This window comes from Micropterus dolomieu, linkage group LG08 (genome assembly GCF_021292245.1).
Source record: "Micropterus dolomieu isolate WLL.071019.BEF.003 ecotype Adirondacks linkage group LG08, ASM2129224v1, whole genome shotgun sequence".
NCBI lineage: Eukaryota > Metazoa > Chordata > Actinopteri > Centrarchiformes > Centrarchidae > Micropterus > Micropterus dolomieu.
The window spans coordinates 22,136,184-22,150,744 of NC_060157.1; the positions used below are offsets into that span (position 1 = coordinate 22,136,184).

Below are 14,561 nucleotides of genomic sequence, written 5' to 3' on the forward strand. Positions count from 1 at the left end.
GATTACAAGCCCAATGCTCTAGCAACTGAGCTAATCAGTCACACTGACAATTTGTATGAAATTATTGTGAAAAAACGTACGTACTGACTCCTGTATTCAGGTATGGTTTGTTATCTGGAGATCACAAGAAAATTATCCCGTTATCACAGAATGGATGGCTGCTTAGGGCTTCAGTATTTAGTATATAAGACAGTAAATGGGAAATCATATTGTGGGACATATTCTAACATTGCCTCAGTTGCTTGCTGTAGCTGAGAAATTAAAGAAAGAGTACAAGTGGGACTAGTCCTCTATCCCATAATCAGTTAACCTACTACCTATATTTTCACTGCTATGTATGTCTAGGAAATCTCAATGTGTAATTTTAGGAGTTGCAAACACATTTTAATTATTACAATGTGAATTATCAAGAGTTAAATCTATGTTTAAAATCACCTCATGGCTGATAACGTTGGCAGGTTCTAGGAAATACAGTGCTAGATAGATATAATTGTCATCCTCACTAAAATTTAAGAGCATAAAAAATTAATAACTCAATAGTCATTAAAGTCCTTGAAGGAGAAGTAAACAAAAAATATCATCCCTACCTGTTTAAATGGAGTGACCTCCCTCAGGTTGTTAATTGGCTGAGATAAAAGACTTGTCAGAAACCCAAGTTAGATGAGTAATAAAGAAACATTTTTCTCTCTTCCTCAATAAATCCAGCAGAGTAATAAAGTATTGCTTTTGAAGAGCAACAACATAATGTTACAGAAACATCCACGGGCAGGCAGCAGCAGTTATGTGTGCAGTTTATATGATCTTCACCACAGCCTCATTCTTCCTGACGGATATCAACAAGTGCCTCCCAAAACCAAAGACAAGTGCCAAGCCATAAAATGTAGAGCTTCTCAACTGAAAGTGGATCAAGGTGACTGTGTTGAGTTTGTAATCTCATCAACACTTGTGACAACAGCTATTTAAAATTTGAAAGTGAATGAACAGGCAGAAAGAAATATTACAGGAACATTAAAGTTATAAAAGTAGAGATCCAAAGACAACTACTGTTTGTATTGAATAATATGAACTATAATCTCATTAACCACACAGTCAGTTTAAATCACATTTACTCACTGTGAGTAAAGTAAAGCACAATTTATGTTTGAGGACCTTTGTTTAACCATAAAAATACATTTTTGGTGAATCTTACATTTCCTACTGCCAAACACAAATATGACAAATTAATTATATTTTATAATAATAATATTTCATTTTTAAACTAAATTTACCATGAGTAGAAGAAAAATTACATTTAAAGAAGATTAATCCAATCATATAATAAACTTAAAATGTACAAATTATTTTTTCTGGGAAGTTCCAGCATCATCACGGGTTTTTCATATACAGGATTAATACTGTAAATTAGACTTTTATTTGCAGGTACGTACACAGTACTGCTGTTTGTCATGGTACTTACTTAAATAAAAAAAGCACAGCTACTGTGTCATGCATTCTAAGGAATTTCACTCTCACATGAACAACACAAGACCATTCAAGTTTCTATAGAACAAAGTATGAAACTGTGTAAAAAAATCAGACAGTAAAGGTGAGATGGTTTGGTTGGATGCTGTGGTCCAAGGAGTAAGCAAAAAGTTTCCGATGCTGATCTGGATTCAGGTGAAAAAAAAAAAAAAACCATAGACTGAATATAATAAAAAAAGGATTTTTATTTTCTTCTTTAAAAATTGTAACAGAAATCAAGAGATTTTTGAACCTTTCCACAATTTTCTCATGAATTAGTGCATTTCCTTAATCTAATGTTCAAAAAAACTTGCAAAAGTATCCCACCATTGTCTATTATTGAGTATTTTGATACAGAGATGAAATTTCATGAACCTTTTCTTTACTATTACTATCTAAACTATTACTGTCGTTATGTCCCAGTGTCAATCAGCTTCATATAAAGGAAAAAGACACTTTTATCAACACACACTTATACACTGCTGCAGTGTGTGAAAGGCTATCATATAGCTAAAGAAACAGAAAGATTGTTTCCCTCTCACATGGTGAAAAGCAGATGTCCACTGAAGGTGCTATGGTGATTTCCATTGTCAAATATTCTTGTGTTAACCCACAGACGTAAAAACACAACATCTCCGACCTCTAGAAGCAGCGTGACGCCATTAGCAGAAGTTCCATAATGGGATGGCTGATGCTCATATGCAATAAAAACATGCTGTCCGTTCTTCACCAACACAGCACCTGAAGGATGTGAGGCATGTCCATGTGCACCTATGTAGAACTCAAAGTGGTAGGCTCCTCTCACTGGTGCAATGAAGAAACCTGTAGGACATTTTTGCCAGTGAATGTAAATGAGGAATAATCTGTCAACTAATTTTAAGTCAACACAAATAAAACTTCAAATAAAATATTTAAACTTGCAAATTTGAGTACCTGTGTTTGGGTTGTAGGCATTTCCAGTGTTTGTGACAATGTGTCTGAAGACCAGAGGAGTGTGTGTGTTAAATGGTCCAACAGTTCCTTCACCTGAAGCCAACAGAGAGGCTGAGAAAGCTACCTGTTTGACTGAGAGAGAGAGAGAGAGAGAGAGAGAGAGAGAGAGAGAGAGAGAGAGAGAGTTATTGTTGTAAAATTACTGGTTATACAGCAATGTTACCAAATTTTGAAAATATTCTGTGCTATTCACCATTTTAGGAAAAAGTTTTAATTACGAAGATATTTTTTAGAATGATTTAGTTTTGAGCCTTACCTTCTCCGTCTCTCTTTAGGGCCTCTACCTGGTTTTCTGTGATGTTTGATCTTTCTTTCATGGTGATCAGCACTGCTGATTGTGCTGTAAACAAAAGTAACAACATGACATTTGTATCTGATTAAAACATTATTTTATCATGGTTGTCTTTATAAAGGTTTGTTTGGCCATTGAACACTTAGATATTATATTAGAAAAACACTTATAATGTGGTTGATTATGGCTCAGTGTTCTTGACTAGTACAAGTATTTCTTGTAATATGTCTACTCTAACAAGGTTTTATTGTCCTGAACTTTTTCCATTTGAGCTTATGATACACTATAATATGTTACTTTCATTAAACATTATCAGAGCAATGATGTTCTCCACAAAATACCTTGAAGTTGTTGCTTTAGCTTTTCCAGCTCAGTCTTCTGCCTCTCCACCTCAGTCTTCTGCCTCTCCACCTCAGTCTTCTGTAACTCCAGTTCTCTCAGTTTACTTGCTTGTGCTTGAATAAATAAATAAATGCCAATATGTTGGTTTTTAGTTTACACCATGGAACACCAAAACAAGGTGGATCTTTGTTGTTTCATGAACCTTTTAATGGCTCTACAATGAGAGTCAAGAAATTTAGGACATTCAAGTTCTCCTCATGAAGAACTGTAAATTCTGTGATATCTTAATGTTTCATCCAGGCCAATATCGGGTAAAACTACAGTTGCCCCGATCAGCCTGCACCTTGTGTTAGTGCTAATTAGCGCATGATAGCATGCCAAACTAGTCTTGTTTTGTTTCTATCCTTCATTTGTGTAGCCTACGAAGTTGTATGACATTATAAGACAGTAAATGGGAAATCATATTGTGGGACATGTTCTAACATGACCTCAGTTGCTTGCCATAGTTGAGAAATTAAAGAAAGAGTTAAAAAGACTTGTTTTAGACTGAAAAGGTGTTGTTGCTGTTGTTAATCAGTCACATTGTGTGTGTGTTGAAACATAAGGTTCCACTGAAGTTTCTCTTTGACTCATCATTACCTGTAAGTGTAATACGGCAAAATAGTTCAGTGTTACAGCATTATAGAAAACCCTCCTGTAACAAAGCAAGTGTTCCTATTGCTGTTACTTTCCAGAATACCTTTCATACTGTACCTTCATTCTCTCTCTGTAAGTGCCTCATCTCCACCCTCTGTTCAGCCAACGAGGCGCTCATCTCTCTCAGCACAGCATGGATATCTTGTGTACAGGTCTGTTGGTGGTCTGAAGCATTTGCTGGTTCTCTTCCCAGGGATTCAGTTTGCTTTCCATGCGGAATAATATCATTGTCAGACTCTGTTTGAAGGAGCTGAGCTGTGGAGAAAAAGCACATCAGGAACAACAGTGGAAAATACATTGTCAGCTCCATTCTCAAAGTGGCAGTCTATGCAGTTCTACTTTGTAGTTTCTGTGTTAACTCCAGTCTTAAATAGTGTCTTATGCTGATCAATCATTACCAGAAATTGATAAAGGAGACATGTGCAGACGATCCATTAGATAAACTTTCTACTTTGTGCATGTCATCTGGAAAACAACACTGAAGACACAGCACACAGACATAAATGATCTATTAGTACCTGTTTGTTGAAATGTAGTCCTCAGTCCTATATTCAGTTTACCTACTACCTATATCCTCACTGCTGTATGGAAATCTCAATTTGTAATTTTAGGAGTTGCAAACACATTTTAATTTTCACAATGTGAATTATCAAAAGTTAAAATCCGCGTTTAAAATCACCTCATTACTACATAGATATATTTGTCATCACACAACTAAATTTGTGTTTTTGTTTAAACATTCAATAACTTCATAGTCATGATATCATTGAAGGAGTAGTAAACAAAAAAATATCATCCCTACCAGTTTAAACATCAATGGAATTTTCAGATAAAGTGACCTCTCTCAGGTTGTTAAATGCTGAAATAAAAGACTTATCAGAACCCAAGTTAGATGAGTAATAAAGTACATTTTTCTATCGTTGCTTCCTCAATAAATCCAGCAGGGTAATAAAGTATTGCTTTTGAAGAGCAACAACATAATGTTACAGAAACATCTACTGGCCTCATTTTTCCCAAACTGATATTAATTAATTAAAGTGTCTCCCAAATATGAAGACAAGTGCTAAGCCATATAGTCATAATTTGATGAAGTGTACTCAAGTGAAAATGGATCAGAATGACTGTTGAGTTTGTAATCTCATCAACACCTATTTAAAAAAACATCTACTGTATTGAATATAGCATCCACAAAATCTCATTAATGAGTACCAGTATAAATCACATAATAATTACTCACTGTGAGTAAAATAAAGTACAATTTATGTTTGAAAGCCATTGTTCAACCATAAAAATACATATTTGGTGAATCTTACATTTCCTACTGCCAAACACAAATATGACAAATTAATTGGTGTTCTGCTAACAATAAGAGGATATTTCATTTTGAAACTAAATTTACCATGAGTAGAAGAAAAGTCCATGGAAAGTACTGCAATGATATGTATGTGCTTTTATTCAAATCTAAGAGAACACAATAATATCAGAAACTTAATATGTATAAATGATTGTTCGAGCAAAGTTCCAGTTTCATCAAGAGTTTTTCATATAAAGGATAAATACTGTAAATTAGACTTCATTCAGATTACAGAGTACTCCTCTATGACAAGGTACTTATAAATAAAAAAAAACACAGCTACTGTGTCATGCATTCCAAGGAACAGAAGAAATTTCCCTCTCACATGAACAACACAAGACCCATTTCTTTAAGTATAAAACAGTGTAAAGAATCAGACAGTAAAGGTGAGATGGTTTGGTTGGATGCTGTGGTACACACAGGTAAACAGTGAGTAAGCAGTTTCTGATGCTGATCTGGATTCAGGTGGATATACAGGATTATTATTTTTTTTGTTGTTGTATTTCTTAACATTGTAACAGTGGTCAAGAGAAATTTGAACATTTCCACAGTTTTCTCATTAATTAGTTAGTGTTAATCTAATGTTAAAAAAAAATTGCAAAAGTATCCCACCATTGTCTATCATTGTGTATTTTGATACAGCTCCAGAAAGACATGAAGATGACATTTCATGAACCTTTTCTTATCAAAACTGTTATTGTTGTTGTGCAGTGTTGTCAATCAGCTTCTTATAAAGAAAAAATACACTTTTATCAACACACACTTATACACTGCTGCAGTGCGTGAAAGGCTATCATATAGCTGAAGAAAAAGGAGGACTGTTTCCCTCTCCCCCGCGACCCGACCCCGGATAAGCGGATGAAGATGGATGGATGTTTCCCTCTCACATGGTGAAAAGCAGATGTCCACTGAAGGTGCTATGATGACGTTCACTGTCAAATATCCTTGTGTTAACCCACAGACGTAAAAACACAACATCTCCGACCTCTAGAAGCAGCGTGACTCCATTAGCAGAAGTTCCATAATGGGATGGCTGATGCTCATATGCAATAAAAACATGCTGTCCGTTCTTCACCAACACAGCACCTGAAGGATGTGAAGCATGTCCACTTGCACCTATGTAGAACTCAAAGTGGTAGGCTCCTCTCACTGGTGCAATGAAGAAACCTGTAGGACATTTTTGCCAGTGAATGTCCATGGAGAATCATCAACTAATTTTAAGAAAATACAGTTAAAATGTCAAATAAAATATTTAAATTTGTGAATTTGAGTACCTGTGTGTGGGTTGTAGGCATTTCCAATGTTTGTGACAACGTGTCTGAAGACCAGAGGAGTGAATGTGTTGAATGGTCCAACAGTTCCTGAGCCTGAAGCCAACAGAGAGGCTTAGAAAGCTACCTGTTTGACTGAGAGAGAGAGCGAGAGAGACAAACGTTATTGTAAAAAGAATTACTGTGGATACAGTGGTGTGACCAACTTTTTGAAATCTTCTGTATTTTTGTGCTATAATCCACATTTTGATTAAGTATTTTAATTATGAAGATATTTTTTAGAATGATATTTCAGTTTTCAGCCTTACCTTCTCCGTCTCTCTTTAGGGCCTCTACCTGGTTTTCTGTGATGTTTGATCTTGTTTTCACACTTATCAGCTCTGCTGCTTGTGCTGTAAATAAAAGTAACATCATGACATATTTGTCTCTGATAAAACCAATATTTGATAGTAACAAGTATTTTGTCATAGCTGTCTTTATAAAGGTTTGTTTGGCTACTGACTATTTAGATATTATGTCAGAAAAACACTTGGGCCCCATCCACACTACTCTGTTTTAGTTTACAAACAGAGAATTAAAACGAATACATCTCCGTCCACACCAGCATTTTAGCTGCGCTTTGGAATTGTTCTCCGTCTACATTAAAACGACTGAAAACGCACATCTATTGGCCGTTCAGGAACACTGGGCATGGGCGTGCTGGTGTAAACATGAAGCAGATGGTCTCTTCCTGGTTACAGAAGATTTGGTGAAAGAAAAAATAAATACAGACGAAGAAGTTTTTTTTTTGCACGCACCAATAAGGAGCTGGGACTGTTACTGAATGAGGAGTGTGGCAGCGGAAAACAGACTGGGAGTCATTGCAAAGTAAATACAGCGACATGTAGCCTACAGTACAAGTGTAGGCAGATAAGTGCTATTTGCACGGTACATAATATTTTAATAAAAATACCATGTCAAAAACCCGGTCAGTATCATCGTGTTTCTGCTTTGCATGACTTCTAAGACCCAATCAGAGAGCCGAGCGTGAGCGGCTGCGTCATCGTTTCTAAAGTCATCCGTTTTGGCCCGTCTTCACTAAAAACGCCCTCCAGAGTTTTGAAACGCAAAACGGGATTCGGCAGCGTTTCTAAACTTCTCCGTTTTAGGTCTTCGTTTTTGCCGTTGTAGTCTGGATGGGAGGTGCAAATGTAGCAAAAGGTCTCCATTTTAATTCGAAAACGCATTAGTGTGGATGGGGCCTAATGTTGCACATGGTTCAATGTTCTTGAATAGTAAGTCATTTCTTGATCTTAATGTCTACTCAAACAAAGTTTTATTGTCCTGATTTGTGTTTCCTATGGGAACTCTAAGCAGCCATTGATTCAAACATTTGTTTTACTCCTTTTTCCCGTGATAATGGGATCATTTTCTTGTAATCTCGAGATAACAAAACAATAGTTTAACACAATAGTTTAATGATAATTTCAGTAGAAATTTCAGTGTGACTGGTTCAGTTGGTAGAGGACACAACGCTCACTCTTGGAGTTGTGGGTTTGATCTAGCAAGTTATTGGAAAAATAACATAGGCCTAACTTTATTAAATCGTATACAATGTAGCCTAATGATTCATTCAAACAACAAATAACTGATTCATTTTGTTCTTATAACATTTTAATATACATTTTTTGATGTTATTTTCTCATGAATATGCTGTTTGCTTCTGCATGAAAACACATCCACAGGGAAGGACTTGCAGATATTGTCGTTTATAGTAGCCAATAGCGCTGAATGTGCATTACGCCCCCCCACCATGTCATGCAGACTCTGTGCAGACTGGTTCAGCTCTCACTGAGTGAACACTACGGCCAGACTGGGACCTAACACAGCCTCCGAGACCAGCAGAGGCCAGTTTAACGACAGGGAATACAGGACCGAGGTGGTTTTCTTGCTGGGTTTGGCTCTAGGCACCCCGGGGCTGAATCTGTTAGGACAGCTAGCTTCCCGGCTAACAAAGCTAACTAGCTACAGGGAAAACGGAGTAAAAAAATATTTGAATGGATGGCCGCTTAGGGCTTCCGTAGTTTCCATTTACTTACTCATACTCGCTTATGATATACTATAATGTTACTTTAATTAAACATTATCAGAGCCAGAGCCATTTTCTCCACAAAATACCTTGAAGTTGTTGCTTTAGCTTGTCCACCTCAGTCTTCTGTAGCTCCAGTTCTCTCAGTTTAGCTGCTTGTGCTTGAATAAATAAATAAATAAATAAATGTCTTTAAGTTAGTTTTTATTTTACCGCACCATCAGTTTCCTTGGAAATTGCTCCAATACAAGTGAATAATAGGACATACTTCTCAATTCAACAAACAACACAAAAGCTCCTGTAAATTATTGAGTTGCTTTTTTAGCTATGCTAGCTGCACAAGTCTGGAGATGGGCATGCTGATTATTCAGTCAGTCCTTGACTTTGGCCCAGACTGAAATATCTTGGACAACTACTGGATGGATGAAATTTTGTACAGACATCTGTCATCACCAGAGGACACATCTTTATGACTTTACTGCCACCAGCAGGACATTTTACTTTAGTGAAATGTTTTGAAAACTACTGGATGGATCACCATGATAGATACATGTTAGAGATACATGTTCCCCACAGAATGAATTGTAATAACTTTGCTGATCTTCTGAAAATGTCTTAACAATTGACATGGTACTGACATTCATGTTCTCCTTTGGATGAATTAAAACTTCTGGGGCATCTTAATTTTTCATCTAGGTCACCATCAGGTCAATGTCATAGTTAGCCTGATAGTCTGGTTTATAACCAAAACAACAGTTGCCCCCATCAGCCTACTGCACCTTGTGTTTGCGCTAATTAGCATAACATAGCATGATAGCATGCCAAACTAGTCTTGTTTTGTTTCGGTCCTTCATTTGTGTAGGAAGTTGTATGACATCATAAGACATGGGAAATGTAAATGGGAAATAAAAGTAGTTAAAAGTAGAATAAGACATGTTTTAGACTGAAAAGCTGTTGTTGCTGTTGCTAACCTGACATGTGGTGTGTGTGTTGAAACATTGTTCCATTGAAGTTTATCTTTGACTCATCATTACCTGCAAGTGTAATACTGCAAAATAGTTCAGTGTTACAACATTATACAAAAAGCTCCTGTAACAAAAAAATGGTTGCTATTTCTATTAGTTCCTGGATTACCTTTCATACTGTACCTTCATTCTCTCTCTGTAAGTGCCTCATCTCCACCCTCTGTTCAGCCAAGGAGGCGCTCATCTCTCTCAGCACACCATGGATATCTTGTGTACAGGTCTGTTGGTGGTCTGAAGCATTTGCTGGTTCTCTTCCCAGGGATTCAGTTTGCTTTCCATGCGGAAGAATTTCGTTGTCAGACTCTGTTTGAAGGAGTTGAGCTGTGGAGAGAGAGCAGATCAGGAGCAAGAGTGGAAGACACATTCTGAAAGTGGCAGTCTATGCAGTTCTATTTTGTAGTTTCTGTGTTAACTCCAGTCTTAAATAGTGTCTTATGCTGATCAATCATTACCAGAAATTGTTATAGGAGACATGTGCAGACGATCCATTAGGTAACACTTAACAATACTGAAGACACAGCACACAGACTTAAATGATCTATTAGTACCTGGATGTTGCAATGTAGTCCTCTATCCTAAAATCAATTTACCTTCTACCTAAATTCACACTGCTGTGTATGTCTAGGTAATTTCAGGGACTGTACTATATAGACAATTGTCATCATACTAAAATTTGTATTCTAGTGTAAACATTGAATAACTTGATAGTCATGAAGTCATTGAAGGAGTAGCAAACAAAAAAAAACACATCATCCCTACCAGTTTAAACATTGATGGAATTGTCAGATAGAGTGACCTCCCTCAGGTTGTTAATTGGCTGAAATAAAAGACTTATCAGAACCCAAGTTACATCAGTAACTAAGAACATTTTTCTATCGTTGCTTCCTCAATAAATCCAGCAGGGTAATAAAGTATTGCTTTTGAAGAGCAACAACATAATGTTACAGAAACATCCATGGCCTCATTATTCCGTAACTGATAGTTCCACACAGTCTTCGCTGCCTGAACTGAAAAGAAGCTGTGATCAACCTTTTGTGGAACGAAATTTAACACAGCAGTCCCCTCTAAAGGAGGCTCTTGTTAACCTTGAGCCACCGCTATAGATTGTTACAAATTGTTTAAGAGATGGTGACCCAAGATTGTGAGTGATCTTATATAATGAATGAATATTAGTTGGTCCCATTGGTTAAAAGATGGTGCTTTTTAACTATACTGCAATGGTGATACGAATTTCCGTTACCGTCAGTGCTTACTTATAGAAATTATGTATGTATGTATGTATGTATGTACTATTTGTCTGAGACCAGGTTGTAATACAGAACAGGAAGTCTGGCAGTATCACTGAGTGCATGTGAAGTTTGCTGCATCTGTTTTATTAGATTTCTTGTAAATTTGAAATGAGTAGGTTATGCTTAATTTCTTTTGAGATGTTTGTAATTTGCCTTTCAAAGATTAGGTTGCTAAACTTTAACATTCAAATTTTAAATTGCTGTTGTTACAGGTGTGAATGAAATTACTAGTTTAGCACTTCTTTGGTTTTGCGAGACACAGTTTATACTCAGTATCTCAATGTGTCAGGAAAAATGAGTCTGTGGTAAAGATCACATAAACTGTACACATGACTGCTGCTGCCTGCCAGTGGATGTTTCTGTATCATGTTGTTGCTCTTCAAAGGACTTTTTTGCTGGATTTATTGAGGATGTAAAAAGAGAAAGAGAGAAAAATGCTCTTTATTACTCATCTAACATGGGTTTCTGGTAAGTCTTGGCTTATCTCAATTGACAACCTAAGGGAGGTCACTATCTGAATAGAGGTAGGGATGATAATATTTTTTTACTACACCTTCAGTGTTTTTTTGATATCAAGTTTTTCACTGATTACACTCTTAAATTTCAATGAGGATGACAAATATATGGATCTAGAATCTGCCAGTTTTATCATTTGAGTATATAAATACATATATATGTTTATTGTGTTGTCTTCACTTGCTGTCTGGTTGTTTTAACACATGTGCGATTTATTTTTAATGTATGTAATAACTGCAGTGCAGTGTTTTGTGTGTTTTCAATCATCAAATAAAATCATTAATTCATCAGTCATGAGGGGGTTTTAAACACTGATTTTAACTTTTGATAACCTACACTCCTAAAATTACACAATGACTCACACAATGACTGACAGTATATGTTGTTTTAACATTAGATTAAGAGAAATGCAATAATTTATGAGAAATTTGTGGAAATGTTCATAAGTCCCTTGACATATCCCACAATGTTAAGAAATGATAATAATAATAATAATCCTGTATCTTCCCTTGAATCCAGATCAGAAACTACTAACTTACTACTTGGACCAACCAAACCATCTCACCTTTACTCTGATTCTTTACACTGTTTTATACTTTGTTCTATAGAAACTTGAATGGTCTTGTGTTGGTCATGTGAGAGGGAAATTCCCTCTAATGCATGACACAGTAGCTGTGCTTTTTTTTATATGTAAGTACCTTGACATTCAGGAGTACTGTGTAAGTAATTAGCACTAACACAAGGTGCTGATAGGGGCAACTTTGGTTTTAAACCAGACTATCGGGCCAACTAAGACATTGACCTGATGGTGGCCTAGATGAAAATTTAAGGTATCACAGAGGTTTCAATTCATTCAAAAACGGATATGAATGTCTGTACCAGATTTCATGACGATCAATCAATAGTTATTTACATTTTAGTTGCAAAGAAGGAAATCTCCTTTAACGTTGTCACATATTAGGGTGAGTGTGGTCTGGGGGTGTTTTTGTGGTGTATTTATGTTTTATATACACTAAAAGAGAGTGAAAACTCTGATACATTGTGAGCAATAAACACAGTTTTAGTTGAGAGCTTATGTCTCTGACTCTTTACAACAGATAATTATGAAAAGTGGGCTCATCAACTCTAAACTCCTGTTTATGGAGCTCGGTTAAAAACATTATGTCCCTTTAAGAGGAAGGAAATTAAAAAGGGGAAGTGAAGCAGGAGGGCACTACTTCCTCCCAGCCCTCAGAATCAAAACATTATAGCCTACATACGCAATGGGTGAGTCTGCACCCTCCAAAGGACGTTTTCTAATTTAACGCTTGGCGCACCTTGTCCGGACGCTCCCCGCTCAGCGTCTGTTGCTGTCACGATGCTTCAGCTGAACGACACGATGGAGCCGGAGAGTACGGGCGCTGCGATTCTCCACCCTGCAGAAACAGAGGAGGGAGTCGAGGTTGCCTTCACGCCGCCGGAGGCCGGAAGAAGCCTCGGACACGGAGCCTCCGTTGCCTGCTGCCCCCCGTTACAAACCCTGACGCCTTTCCATGTGCATAACCCCACAATCAAAGCCAAAGTGAAGGACTATTTCGTGTTCAGGGTAAGTTGCTGCATAATAGATCACAGCTTGCGTTAGTCGGCATCAAGGCCGAGACTATGCGTGTGTCCCTTCAAAATAACCCCCTTAACTACACTAATGCTCTTAAAGGTGCTTGTGGTAAACAAACACGACCACTGATTTACCACGCTTAAGTAGCAGTGCATTGCAGAAGCTCCCACAGAGTATTACAGGAAGGAATGGGACAGGGGCATGTCTGAGATGATGCTGATGATTGACGGTTGTGTGATGCTGATCTCAGCCAGGTACCATTGAGCAGGCCGTGAGCGACATCAGGACTGTGGCTCTGCCTTCCGAGGATGGAGAAGTGCTCAGCGTGTGGCTGCTAGCTGAGTAAGTATCCCAGCAGCATGTGACTGTTTTATTATCTGCCTGAAATATGAGGCAACTGTTTGAATGAGCTGCTGTGTGCACTGCAGGGTTTATTGTACAAACAAGTACATACACATACAGACACGTCAGCTGGAGATTTATTAAGGCTACAGACTGAATGTTTAACAATGAGATGTTTTTTTAGGATATTGTTTTCCCTCTAGTTGCTTACCCACATATTTGTGCGCTACATGAAAACAAATGGGTGCCAAAGACTTGATACTTATTCCTCCTCACCTTGAAGTTTTATATATTTACCTTTTATTTAACCATGCAACTCAGTAAATGAGAAATGTTTTAGGCCTGGTTTCAAATTGTTCTTTGTGACTGTCTAAAAGTAGCTGGCATATTTGTCCATTTCTACAGAGTTGACCACTGGAACAATGAGAGGGAGAGACTGGTGCTTATAACTGAAAGGTAAGTCAAACAATAAATGTTGTTGACTCATATCTTTGAGGAAATATACCTACGGCAGAACTAGGGCTGGGCAATAAAACATAACCACGATATAATTTTTCTCAATAACACTAAAATAAATGTTCAATAAATGTTTGATTTAATTATTTTGAATAACAAACTCACTTTTTCTATTAAGATATTTATTTTGTTGCGAAAAAGAGACTGAAAACATTTTACTTAAAGCCCCCCTCCAGCCAGTTTTAACTGCCGTTTTTGGTTAACATTCTTTCTCAAACAGAGAATGGGGGTGTTGTTAATAGTCGATCAACCAAAAACTGATCGGCTGTAATGTTCACTAATGATATGCTGTTATAACATCACTGCACTGTAAGGTTTACTGTCTGGCAGGAGTAGCTATTACTTACCCATGATAGAAACTAATGTGCGCGTATCAGCTGTTATCAATCATAGAGTCGATGGTCTTGTCACGCACTGCACACGATAACTCGTTGGTTACGTATTGTAACCCCAGCTTCTATGAGTATAGGCGTAGCCCTCTAAGAGCTGTCGCTATTGGGTTCATCCCTGCGCGCATGCGCAGTCCTGAAGATTTCTTTCGCGCCCATGTGCCGTGCACGGGCCTCTCTCAGGTCCGCAATTTAGGTATATAATACCGGCGAGACCAGAGATCTGCTCCCAAGAGGTCAGCTTTTTTTCTTCAGCCGACGCTGGTGGGACCAGTCGGGCCCGCAGCTTAGAGGGCTACGCCTATACTCATAGAATCTGGGGTTACAATACGTAACCAACGTTCTATTTCGTATAGGCTTCGCCCTCTAAGAGC

General features: G+C 37.4%; 2 protein-coding genes and 1 pseudogene across 2 annotated transcripts in view; 1 reads left to right on the forward strand and 2 right to left on the reverse strand.

Moving 5' to 3' along the window:
• Positions 1 to 1,914: 1,914 nt before the first annotated feature.
• On the reverse strand, positions 1,915 to 4,047 carry LOC123975827 (complement C1q-like protein 2). The gene is made up of 5 exons (XM_046057613.1): positions 3,881 to 4,047; positions 3,127 to 3,240; positions 2,750 to 2,833; positions 2,434 to 2,565; positions 1,915 to 2,322 (listed from the first exon to the last, which is right to left on the reverse strand). Exons 1-5 carry the CDS (start codon positions 3,939 to 3,941, stop codon positions 2,039 to 2,041), a joined length of 675 nt encoding a protein of 224 aa, XP_045913569.1. The 5' UTR covers positions 3,942 to 4,047; the 3' UTR covers positions 1,915 to 2,038.
• A 1,296-nt stretch (positions 4,048 to 5,343) lies between these two features.
• On the reverse strand, positions 5,344 to 10,030 carry LOC123974760 (annotated as a pseudogene).
• Positions 10,031 to 12,582: 2,552 nt separating this feature from the next.
• The window catches only part of tprg1l (tumor protein p63 regulated 1-like), a 6,464-nt gene continuing 4,485 nt past the window's right edge, over positions 12,583 to 14,561 (forward strand). Inside the window, exons 1-3 of the mRNA XM_046057515.1 lie at positions 12,583 to 12,931; positions 13,191 to 13,282; positions 13,688 to 13,738. Of these exons, the coding sequence (XP_045913471.1) occupies positions 12,704 to 12,931; positions 13,191 to 13,282; positions 13,688 to 13,738 (371 nt within the window). The 5' untranslated portion in view covers positions 12,583 to 12,703. The remainder of the gene's footprint in view (positions 12,932 to 13,190; positions 13,283 to 13,687; positions 13,739 to 14,561) is intronic.